The sequence below is a fragment of the Miniopterus schreibersii genome, assembly GCF_964146895.1.
Source record: "Miniopterus schreibersii genome assembly, chromosome: 17".
Classification (NCBI taxonomy): domain Eukaryota; kingdom Metazoa; phylum Chordata; class Mammalia; order Chiroptera; family Miniopteridae; genus Miniopterus; species Miniopterus schreibersii.
Genome location: NC_138117.1, coordinates 20523545 through 20536081, shown reverse-complemented (window position 1 = coordinate 20536081; position 12537 = coordinate 20523545). Strand labels below are relative to the sequence as shown.

Sequence of the window (12537 nt, the reverse complement as noted above, 5' to 3'; positions counted from 1 at the left end):
TATGCTGTACTTTACATCCACATAACTGTTCTGTAACACCAATTTGTACTTTTTAACCCCTTCACCTTTTTTACCCATCCTCCCCAACCACCCTCCCCATTCCCATCTGGCAACTATCAAAATATTCTCTGTTTACGAGTCTGTTTCTGTTCTGCTTGTTCATTTATTTGTTTAGATTTAATTGTTGATAGATATGTATTCATTGCCATTTTATTGTTCAAAATGATCTTCCTTTTTCTTTTTCTTTTTAAAGAAGACCCTTTAACATATAATACTGGTTTGGTGATGATGAACTCCTTTAGTTTTTTTTTGTCTGGGAAACTCTTTATCTGCCCTTAGATTCTAAATGATAGCTTTGCTGAGTAGAGTAATCTTGGTTGTAGTTCCATGTTTTTTATCACTTTGAATATTTTTTGCCTGTCCCTCTGGCCTGCAAAGTTTCTGTTGAGAAATCAGCTGACAGTCTTATGGGAGCTCCCGCGTAGGTAACTAACTGATTTTCTTTTGCTGCTTTTAAGATTTTCTCTTCTTTAACCTTTAGCATTTTAATTATGATGTGTCTTGCAGTGGGCCTCTTTGGGTTCATCTTGTTTGGGACTCTCCATGCTTGATGTGGTCCCAGAGTTCCCTTAAACTATGCCCATTTTAAAAAATTCTTTTCTCCCTTTTGCTGTTGAGCTTAGGTGATTTCCACTATATCAGATCACTGTTCCGTTCTTCTGTATCATCTAATCGGCTGTTGATTCCCTCTAGTGTAGTTTTCATTTCAGTTATTGTATTCTTCAATTCTGGATGGTGCTTTCTTAATTTTCTGTCTCTTTGTTGAAGTCCTCAGTGCATTCATCTGTTCTCCTCCTTAGTTCAGTAAGCCTCTCTATGATTATTACTTTGAATTTTTTAACAGGTAGATTGCTTAACTCTATTTTGTTTAGTTCTTTTTTCTGATGTATTTTTTTGATATTTTGTTTGGAACATGGTTATTTGTCTCCTCATTATACCCAATTCTCTATGTTTCTATGCATTAGGTAGATCAGCTATGTTTCCTGGGCTTAAAGATGTGACCTTGTGTAGGAGATGCCCTCTGGGCCCCGCAGTGCAATTCCCACTCTGGGCACCAAAGCCAGATGCTCCAGAGGTGTGCCCTGTGTGGGCTTCATGCACCATTCTCTTGTGGTGGGGCTGTAACTGCTGCGGGCACACTGGTGGGTGGGGGGTATGTGGCTGAGGCACAGGCATGGGCAGGACTCTCAGATGGGTGTGTGCCCTGGCACTGGCAGGCTAGCAGGAAGATTCTAAAATGCTACCTACCAGTGCTAGGGTCTGCACAAGAGAACAAGATCACAAAAGTGACTTCCACCAGTGTCTCAGTCCCCAGAGAAAGTCCCAGCTGCCCCCTACCTCTCCAGCATGCACTTCAAGATTAGCAAGTTGAACTCCTTAACCTACAGCCCATGTACTTTTCTATCTGTTGTTTTTGCACTGATTTCTAGGTCAGGCAAGTCTGTGTGTGAGCCCTTAAGGGCAGGTTTTTCTTTTCCATTGTTTTCCTGGATGCATTCTCCTTTGATTTTGAAAGCCAGGTATTCTGGGGGCTCATCTCACCTGTGCAAGATCATGTGCCTGATGTGGAACTTGAATCCCTGGGCTCCTCAGTGAAAAGTTCTGTACCTTTGAGATCCCTCCAGACTATGAAATACCTCTGCTGGGGTGTGGTTTTTCCCTGAGTGGGACCACATTTCTGCCTCTCCTACCCTTCTTGGTGCTTTCCCTTGTTGTGGAGGCTTTGTTCATTCATTTTCCAGGTCCCCTTTAAAGGGAATTATTCCCTATGCACCTGTAGATATTTTGTGTTTGTGGGAGGAGGTGAGCTCAGGATTTTTCTATACTGCCATCTTGCACTGGAACCCAGAGTATTTGTTGGTCTCCCTAAATTTTATGACCTAGTAGTGACATTAAACACATATACAGAGAACAGTGACAATTTAAAAGTAGAAAACTCGATCTTTGTGGGTCATGAGAGAGCAGCCACATTCATCGGTAGAAACTGGTTCATTTATTTGTTAGATATTTTCTTCAGAGTGCCATTCAGGGACCTTGGAGAAATGATTTAGAAAATGTCTTCTGAAAGCAGAGTTCATTTTATTAATGAAAAAGAATTTGAAAATATTTTTGGACTCTGGTTTACTGCGAAACCTGAGAAAAATCAATAATATAATCATGTAGTAGATTCCTTTTGTTCTTTGTTATTAATAATTTTCATTCCAAGATGCTTTGAAGTGACTTATAGAAAACATGGATAAAATAAGACTGGCAAGGACCTTGGTAGATATAGTCAATATAAAGTTTGGATTTGACCTCTGTGGTGGACAAAGGATATTACATAAATTTAGTGAAATGTACAAAAGGGGACCATATGCTTTCAAAGGTAAAAATTTAATTGAAGGTGAATGATGGCCAGATGGAAGGGGAAGGGGGGAGCTGGGTCTGGATAGAGGTGGGCAAAGGGAGGGATGGGGACATCTGTAATAGTCAATAATAAAAATAAAGTTATAAAAACAACCCCCCCAATTAATCTAATTCCTGAGGTGAATCTATTTAACTTTGTTGTCTTATATGCTTGATGTGAAAAAGATTTAGAGGTGAAAGAAACCCTGGAAATTTTAGGCTTTTACCTCCCTTGTTTTACAGAAGAGAAACCAACGGCTAGAGAGGTCAGGCCATTGTTTATAGTCACACAGTGATTTAATGTTACCACTCAGGAGGGACCAGAAACCATTCTTCCACTCTGTGTGGTTCCAGAAATAGGAGGCAATGTCTCATTCTTTTAAAAAAATAATAAAAATAGGAATGCCAACAACCAAATAGTCACATATACAAGGAAAGGGACAATTAGAGCATTGGATGGAAAGCCAAGACTTTCGAAACTAGCATGAGTATTTCCAGGAACAAGCTCAATATTGGAGGCAAGGGGAAGCTGGAGAGCATGCACACTTGTTCTAACTTTCCATAAGTTTGCTATGAGGGAAAATACGGGTTATCTATGTGAAAATGCCTTTCAGGAGAAAGTAAAATGACACCAACCATGAGAGCAAAATTTCAGGAAGGAAAGGAGGGCTGATCAGGATGTTCAGCCGAAGCAGAGAGGAGAGGGACTGGAGTTCATCCCAGGGTGTCACACTTAGGTGAGGAAGTGGGAGGAGAGAGCCTCAAGGCAGTGAGTATAGACGTCCCTTTCAAGAAGTTCAATAAAAGCAGGACAAAAGAGGCAATAACGTGGGGATGTATAATGGAGACCTCTTTGTTTCATTTTGAGAGCTGAGATTTGCCTGTGTTTTTTTTCTGAGCAAAAAAAGCCAGCACAGATGTAGGGTTAAAAAATACCAGCAAGAAAGGGGATAACAGAGCATAGGAAAATCCTGGAGGAGGCAGGAGGGCATGGGATGGAGACCCATATGACACATGTGTGTGGAATAACCTTGGATAGGAGGGGGCCCACCCTTCCTTCAAAATAGAGAGCCAGGAGGAAAAGGGGGGTAGAAAGGGAATGAATTTGTAGGTGGAAAAGGCAGGAACTTAGGGAAGTTCATGCCTGATGACCTTTATTATTTCTGAGAAGAGAAAGCAAAATTATTTATAGAGCAAAGGAAATGTGGGTTTGGGGTTGGGTTTTGAAATAGCCCAGAAGAAGAATGATAATAGACTGGACAGTTGATGTGGGAGACCCACTTGAGACTGGTTATCCCAGATGGTACAGTACAATGTACTGTGGGTTGTCCTCTATCCAGGCAGAGGAGCAGAGAATTTAGCAAATTGCTCTGCCGATCCGTTGCATGGTAGATGATTCAGGAGGGCAAAAGCATTAGATAAGCTAGAGTGTTTGAAGAGGTGTCATTCAGTGTAGGAAGAAGGGAAAGAGATAAAGCCAAGAGTCTCCTGAAAGTCTTGGCTCCTTGTACTTCTTTAATGTGATGAGACAGGAGGGAGGTGGACAGGTGAGAAGTTTTCAGAGTGAAAACAAATCCAGGGTGTGTTCTCAGGATTGGTTTGCAGAGGTGGAATGGGGCTGAAAGCCATAGACTGAGGGTAGAGACATGCCAGGGAGGGGACAGGTCACTAACATGGATGTTGAAGTCCTCCAGAGTGATGGCAGGGGATGATGACTGCCAGGGAGTGACCAGTGGGTAAGCAAATGGCAAGTAGAACATGATAGCAGCAGTGGCAGATGGTCCACTCAGAGGACAGCCTTATGCATGTAGGTCTGACTATTGATCTGAAGGCAATAGCAGGGCACTGATCACAGCTTTCAGTCTTATGTGAGGGAGACTGCACAGTGTTGACTCAGCCTGGGGGAGCTGTGATCTTGGGTGAACCTCAGGGGTTCACATAGACCAGGAGGTGTGATAGGAGAGCTTGTCAAAGATTTGGAGTCCTCTGTCCCAGAGGCCATCGTGGAAAATACAGGGCCATGCAGGACTGAAATTCTAGGAAAGGAAGCTGACCAAAGGGCTTGCATTTTGGGTGGTGGTGAAAGATGGCAAAGGTGAGAGGTAAGAAGTTAAGTGGTCTTATGGCTCCTGGTGGACTCTTGGCACCAGGTGTGTTGTCACCTGGGCTACTATAGGAGTTTTGGGGTTAGGGTGTGCAGGGTATGATCTATATACACTTGCTCTTTGTTTTTGCAACCTCTGCAGACCAAAATTTAGCAGAGGAGGAGAGGAAAGAGATGGAACAGTAACTTGAGTTTCTGGCAAGACATAAAGCTTTGCCCACAAAGTAAAGAACCGATATAGATAGAAGGAGCCAGTAATAATTAGTAAGTGCTACTATAGATAAGAACTTATTTGATACTGAAAGGCATTCTGAGTGAGAATAATATGGGTGGTATTAATGGAATTATAATGCACCATGCCCTGTTCTAAGGCCTTTGTTTGATTTAGTCTTATTTTCAACTCTGTCACTTTTAAAATTTTTATTTTATTTTTAATCTTCACCCGAGGATATTTTTCCATTGCTTTTCAGAGAGAGTGGAAGGAGGGGAGAGAGAGAAATATTGATGAGAGAGAGACACATTGATTGGTTGCCTCCCCCACACACCGCAACTGGGGCCGGAGATGGAGCTGCAGCCGAGGTACGTGTCATTGGCTGGTGGACTCGAACCCGGGACCCTTCAGTTTCTGGACCAATGCTCTAACCACTGAACAAACTGGCTAGAGCTCAACCCTATTGCTTTTGTCCTTCGCACTATAGAGATGAGACGGGTTAAGTAAACTAGCTAAGGCTGAAGCGTGAGTCAGAGCCTGAACCCAGGCGTCCAACGCAAGTGACCTGGCTCCTGAGCCACTGCTTTATGCGGCCTGACAGCATTCAGGGGTGGACTCTTCATAGTTACAGTCCCACAGAGACGCAGGAAATGAAAACGACCCCCAGCCCGAGGCATGGACATCCAAACGCAGCATCGTGGTTAAACCAGTAATGCAAAGAAAGGCCCATTTCCGCCCGAAGACCTGGTGAGGCTTCTGCTTAAAGGTCCAGGCTTTTGCACTCAGGAACACACTTGCCTCAGGTTTTTTTTTTTTGTTGTTGTTGTTTTTTTTAAAATTTAGATAACTTATTTTCTGTTTTTAGAGCCTACCTCAGGAATGGCAAACACTTGGAAAATAAAGTATTGATTATTTTGAGCCGATTGGCATATCTTAGATTGTGCAGATTTCTTATCTCTTTTTCTTTCCTCCTTGAGGCCCTTTCCCCTAGCATGTTTCACGACTGGTTCACATAGAGAGAAACAGAGAATATAAGCATGTTGATAGCTACTCTAGCTCCTTACAGGTCATTCCCTAAAAATGTCTGTGCAAGAGAAAAAGCGAACTATAGCAATGATTATCTAAGGTTATAAACCGTCCCTGCCCTTACTGTGGTCCATTATCAGGGACCACTGAAACTTGGTTGAAAAGTGGAAATCAGATTGCACTTAAAATTTTTAAAAGTAAAGTCTAGAATACTTAATGTAAGATTTCTTTAAAGTCTCAAATTCTTTGGAGCATTTTATACACGAAAAAGAATGTAATGTGTAATGTTTTAGAATAGAAAGTCATGAACCTCAAACTATTATTTGAGAATGAAAAGGTGATTATAGAAATTATGTCCAGTTGTAATCAAGAAATGTCCTGATATTGGTGACTTTAGCATATAAAATCACATACCTACTTTTCTGAGTTAGTACAATTTTTCAACATTGATAAAATCTTTATAATAATGATCTAGAAATGCCAGAGGTAAAAATGGAAGGGTTTGGGCATGTGATGAGTAATTTCGATTCAGAAATATTCTTGAAAGTTTTATATTGCTGTATTATATGATTTGCCATATTTGTAGCACAGTGGGTGATGCCTTATACACAGCATGATGAATTTAGAATGGATTCTTGGAAGTGTTCAAGAACATATCTAGTATTTGACTGTGCTAGCTCCTGTTACAACTTCAATTACCTTAAGTAAATGCTGACCTGGTTATTAATGAAAAGGTCATTTAATTATTCCCCAAGAAGGAAATCCCAGTGGACTTGATCCTTGCTTCTACAACTAGTTATTTTGAGTAAAAGCAAAGTGTTTAATACTTTTGTGGTTATGGGTTGTGCTTTATATATTTCAGATAGGAAAAGAACATGTAGGCCTAAAGGCTGTGACTGAAATCCTCCAGGATATTCAGTATAAGGTAAGTCATTGTTTTAAAGAAAATAAAAAACCTGGTTGTCTAAGAGGTTCCCCAAGGCCACCCTCAGGCTCGATGAGTCACTAAAGGGACTCAGAGAAAAGCTGTTATTCTCATGGTTGTGGTTTATTGCAGCAGAAGGAAACGGATGAAAAAACAGTGCAATGAAAGGCCTATGGGCATAGTCAGGAGAAGCCAGGCACAGCTTTCAGGTGGAGGGGTGTGGGGATGCACCTGTGTCCCAGCGGTGATGTGGCACCAGCGGTGAGGTGTTGCCAACCAGTGAAGCTTACTTGACCTTGGGGTATAGGATTTTCCTAGAGTTCGGCCACACAGGCATGCAGTACCTATGTGACTGACTTTAGCTACTCAGACCCCAGCTCTCCCACCCTGATCCTCAGCAGAACTAGACATTCACCGTAAATCACATTGTTAGGACCAACTTATCTGGTCAGACTGGTACAGCATGGGCCAAGGCCTGCGGCATACAACATTCTTTAAGACAGAATGTTCCAGGGGCTCAGAGATGATCACCCAAGAGACAGCCAAGGGCCAGTTTGTTTGTTTTTAAGTTATTTCTTTAAAAAATTTTTTTGAATAAATTTTTGTTTTATTTTTAGTTTCAGTTGACATATAATATTATATTAACAAGGGCCAGTCTTGAAGACAGGCCATTTTTTTGAAATGCGAGGATTTGAGCAACCCAGGCCTGCTGAGTTAACACTTTCTGAAAGTTGTGTAAATGAAACAAAAAAAATTGTGGCAACCATACTTCACAGTATTTATGTAAAAAAAAAAAAAAGTACACATAAGCCATAAGTTCACATATCCCAGAGAAGGTGATGAAGATTGATTTGACCCTGCAGTGACTCAGCCTAGCTTTGCTGGGAAGCCAGGTTCTGTTGTAAACAGTGCCTTTTATGCTTACATTAAGTCAGTAGAATCTGAGTGGCCTTGGAGGGTAATAGTTTAATCCTGTATAGCTACTGGAGATACAGAACAGATCCAAAGACCCAAAGCCAGCCCTAAAATCCATCTGAAGTGTGGTTGACTCTATGCTAGCACAAGCCCATTGTTGCTTCTTTTTAAAAAAATTATTATTTTCATTATCTTTATTGTTGAAAGTATTACTGATGTCCCCCCTTTCCCCCCCATTGATTCCCCTCTACCCGCCCCCCCCCAGCCTTCCCCACATTACTTCCCCGGATTATGCATATAAGTTCTTTGATTAATCTCTCCCCACCGACCCTCCTCCATCCCTCTGAGATTCGTCAGCCTGCTCCATGCTTCTATGCCTCTGGATGACAAGTATCACATGATCACTCACATGTAGAATGTAATGAACAAAATAAACTGATGAACAAAAATAGATCCAGAGCCATTGCTTCTTGAACCAGGCAAGGACCTCTAGCAGAGACCTTCTGAGCAGGCTTAGAAGAATGAGTCCAGGCACCAGAGGAAAGCACAGAATAGTCAAGGAAATTGGTAAAAAGGATGTGAGGACACATTTTGACTGACATTTGTCCGATAGAAATAGGTGGAGAAATTTTCCTTTATTTCTTCAGCTAATATGACATATAAGCCATTATTAAATCCAGGAGGGTGGTGGGAGGCAAGTAAGCTGGATTCTTTAATGTGTCAAAGAGTCTCTAAAAGTAAGGAAGAGATTTAGAGGTTAAGCATTAACCTACCCAGTTAAGTCTGTGTTCACAGAGTAATCCTGCAAGAGATACCCAACCGTCGTGACAAGTCTATCTGCCTCAAAGGCCTGAGCAGATTAAATGGCACTATTTACAATAGTGATCATTAATATGAGTTATTGAATAAGGCATACGAATTTTCCTTGAAAATGAAATCCAGCTTTGATAAAAGTTGATCGAAATAGAATGTTTTCATGTGAGTGTCAGATCTCCCTCTCTGGTGGAGGAGATCTGAGAGCTAAATTACCAAGTTCAAGTGGGACAAAATAAGAATTTGGAAAGCAGGTTGTAATGCCAAGATCAGAGTCCCAGGAGGAAAGTCAGGTCAAACTAATGACCTGGGCCAAGGTTCAGGCGTTTTACTCCAAGGCCCAAGTCTCTGGTATGGATGTGCTAGGAGCAGGAAAAGTAGCTGACAGGGGACATACAGACACTAGATAGACAGTTACACATTTCACAGCAGGATTTACAGGGAAAACTGAACTGTAGTGGAAAAGAAAACAGCATAGACCCAGAGCAGGAGTGTCTTGTTGGCACCAGCCCCTGTTGCTCCAATGAGAAGACAAAATGAGACAAATCTATGGCGTCCAAAGATGTCATTCAGAAGAGACTTAAACTTGGATTTCTAGTGCTAATAAGTTTTATTGTAAAATGAAGAAATTTTATGTTAACATGGGATAATTATTTTCTTTTTTTAGGGGAAGTCCAAAATAATACCCTGTTTTAATCCTAACACTTTATTACCAGGTAAGTGTGCTTCTGATTGCATAAGATGAATTTTAACCATGGATATGAGTTCATTACTTTCCTCAGAAAATATAACTATATATGACTAGTTAATAAAGGTTCTTTACAATACATATATTCTCTGTGTTAGGTACCCCTTTCCTAAACACGGGAATAAACCTTTTGAAATAACAAATACTTTACCACTAGTTCTATTGATCCATGAAAGGTTTCCTTTTTGTAAAAATTGCTACCTCTGTAAGCACCAGCACAATACCATAACCTTGGGATACTTCTAAAATTGATCAGTGAAGTTTTCATTAATCTCTAGAGTGAAACAAATTTTACATCTAATTTTATAAGGTAACCTCTTTGCAATGATACTTAGCTATTAATTCTGATTATTTAGTTTTTCCCTAACGGCTAAGAATTGGGTATAAAATACTCAGATTATGATTTGTAGTTAAAGGTTATTTTGCATAAAATTTTGGTCTTCACAAGTCTCTGCATAAATTATGTGAAGTTTCTTAGTGTTTCAAACAAAACCAAATAGGTTGATGCATTGTATTTTCTACTTTCTGCATTTAATTGCTCTACAACAAACCAAACATTTGCCCATCATATTTAATCATGAATTCCTCTAATGCTGAGCTAAAAGATTTCATAAAAATAATTTATTTTATCCTATCATGATATTCTTTTAAAATTTTGCTGTTGAAGAAACCATACAGATAGAAGTAGCTAGAATGAAATGGTGAAAAACACTGGCTTTGAAGCCAGACTGCTTTGGTTTGAATCCTGGCTCTGCCAGTTATTAGCTCAGTGATCTTGGGGAAATTATGTAACCCTCTGTGATTCAGTTTCCCCACCTGAAAAATGGGGCTAATAAAAGGACTTACCTCACTGGTTTGTGTAGGGATTAAATGAGTTGATGTAGAATAGTGCCTCCCATGTAGCAAGTTTTCAATAAATATTAGGTATAATTAGGTAAATCATCCATTAAAGTAAAAAACAAACAAACATGGATACAATTCTGCTAAAGTGACTAAACCTGATATACATGTATATATCAAGTTTATATATATTCAGTTTAAATGTCAAGCTTATATAGCCATATTTGGATATGCATAGTAAACTGTTGATTGAAATCATTGTAAATAATAGAGGACTCATAGTGTTTTTCATCAGTTATTTACTTTATGATGATTAATTAAGAATACATATGAGGTTCTAGTTTAAAAATGACAGCAGTCCGAGAAATGTTATTTGGACAGTTTGTAATTTTGAAAATTATTGTTGGAGTCTCAAAATTAAGATTGATTAACTTGCTTTTTTGTGACATGCCCACGCGGTTGCACAGATCCTCTGCTGCGCGATTATTGGGTGTATGAAGGCTCGCTTACCATTCCACCTTGCAGCGAAGGTGTTACCTGGATCTTATTCCGATACCCTTTAACTATATCCCAGCTACAGGTGAGTGTGGTACCGTAAGTCTTTCAGAATGAAGTTCTGAGTTAAAGGTTACATTTTGTTTCTGTAAAAGGGAAATGTCTGTTTTATGTTTTAGCTCTCTTTAGATCAGTCACATCTTTGCAGATGAAAGTTAAATGTCTCGAACTTGTGAAAGCGATGGAAAGGTCAGGGATGAACAAAACCCAGCTATCCTTTATGATCTGTATTTTAAAAGTCAGGTTTTATGGAGTAAATAGAAGTCACTTACTTCTGATTAGTCTAGTTATTCCTTTATGTGGGTTTTCTCAAGCATGGAGAGGAAAAAGGTCTTGGAAGTATAGTGAGAATGCTGGTTATTTCTGTAAGTCACATGTCAGCTTTGAAATAGTTCTTCTTAGGCTGGCACAGGAAAAATCTGTATGAAGGGTCTGGGACTTCGAAGGAATACCCTGGAAAATTCTGGAGTGTTCTACAGATTTTGGTCACCTACTTCCCACCTTGGGCTCTGCATAGGTGCTGTAAATGCTAATGCACAGGGAAGTTACCTGATGCAACATGAGGCAACATAACTATAATGTTTTAAAGAGGGATTTTGATATTATTATAAAAGAGGTAATGTACGTGTCCCCGATCCTCCAGGGATCGATGGGATCCCTGTTCTGGAAGGCTGTATTATTTTCTTCATGATGAACCTCACAAGGCCTGAGCAATACTTTACATAAACCAAGTTTTCTTTAATAATGCTTTATACACTTTTATTATATTCCCTATTATTTTATAAGTTCAGATTTACCAACTACTCAATAGAGCTTTATTTTGTTCTTAAATCTTTAAAATCCTTTCAACCTTTAGTGGTTTCTTCTAACTTTTCTTTTTCTAAAGATTAATTTTAAAAATTTCTCACTTAGCTTCTCCATCTCTTCATTATTTTATAAACTTGGATCACACCGCCTTTGGGCCTTCATGTTTTTAACATGACAAATCCCAGTTCCTTTATTTATTCATTCATCTGTTTGTTCTTACAAGAAACTTCCTGAGTGCCAGCCAAGCACGGAGGGAACAGAGATTAAAACACAGTCTTCGCCTTCAAACAGCTCACTGAGAGTTGGGGAGGCAGACGGTTACCCAGACAGCTAAACCAATAAAAATTGAGGTCTCATATTATTACCCTTAAAGAAGAGCAGGGAAAGAGATAAAGATAGAGATAATAAGAACTGATATATAAAATAAAAGGGATAGCGGATGTCGAGTGGAATGAATCTCTGCATAGCTGATGAAACTGCGAAATAGAAAACTTTATATTGAAGAAAAAAGTTTCACCTTCTATCATAGGGTTAACATATGTGATTAAGCTGCTAGGTATTATTATGGAAACAAGTGCTACCTTGAATACATCGTCTGCCATAGGGTAATAACGTCTACACCGGCAACATTAAAGGAAAAAGCTCTGAGTCATAATGCTCCCCTGTGGAGTGCGCAGCAGCTGGATTCGGGGAGGAGTTTCCCGCTGAAGTGTGCGGTTGACAATTAAACCAATCGTGGAACACTCACATCTTCCTGAGTACTAAGGATTCTAGTATATGGAACTGGAAGCACCTGCTTAGTTGCATTTTTCATGTTATACTTGGTTAGCATACCACATGCTAAGGAAAAAACCCACACAGTTGGATGGATTTGAGTGAGTGTAATTTTCTTTTTTTTTTAAATAATCAATAACCATTAAATTACTTTAAGCTACATAGTGTTCTAAGCACTAGGAAGCCAAAGTAAAGAAATTTTTTCAGCTATATTCTAATGTTTGGAAATGAGATTCCACGAACATAATCATTTCAGCAGATCTGACAACAGAAATTGTAAGACATGTTCTGACTTCACAGAGCCATTAAAATACTCAGAGTTGATAAAATGTGGTATTTTGATATAATGGCGTATGTACAGGCATGCGTGCACA

The 12537-nt window shown here is 39.6% G+C and overlaps 1 protein-coding gene across 2 annotated transcripts in view; it reads left to right on the top strand.

Annotated features, from left to right (window-relative positions):
• The window catches only part of CA8 (carbonic anhydrase 8), a 77938-nt gene that overhangs the window by 41346 nt on the left and 24055 nt on the right, over positions 1-12537 (top strand). For both annotated transcript variants that reach the window (XM_081117199.1, XM_081117200.1), the window contains exons 5-7: positions 6649-6711; positions 9107-9155; positions 10495-10607. In XM_081117199.1, the coding sequence (XP_080973325.1) occupies positions 6649-6711; positions 9107-9155; positions 10495-10607 (225 nt within the window). The remainder of the gene's footprint in view (positions 1-6648; positions 6712-9106; positions 9156-10494; positions 10608-12537) is intronic.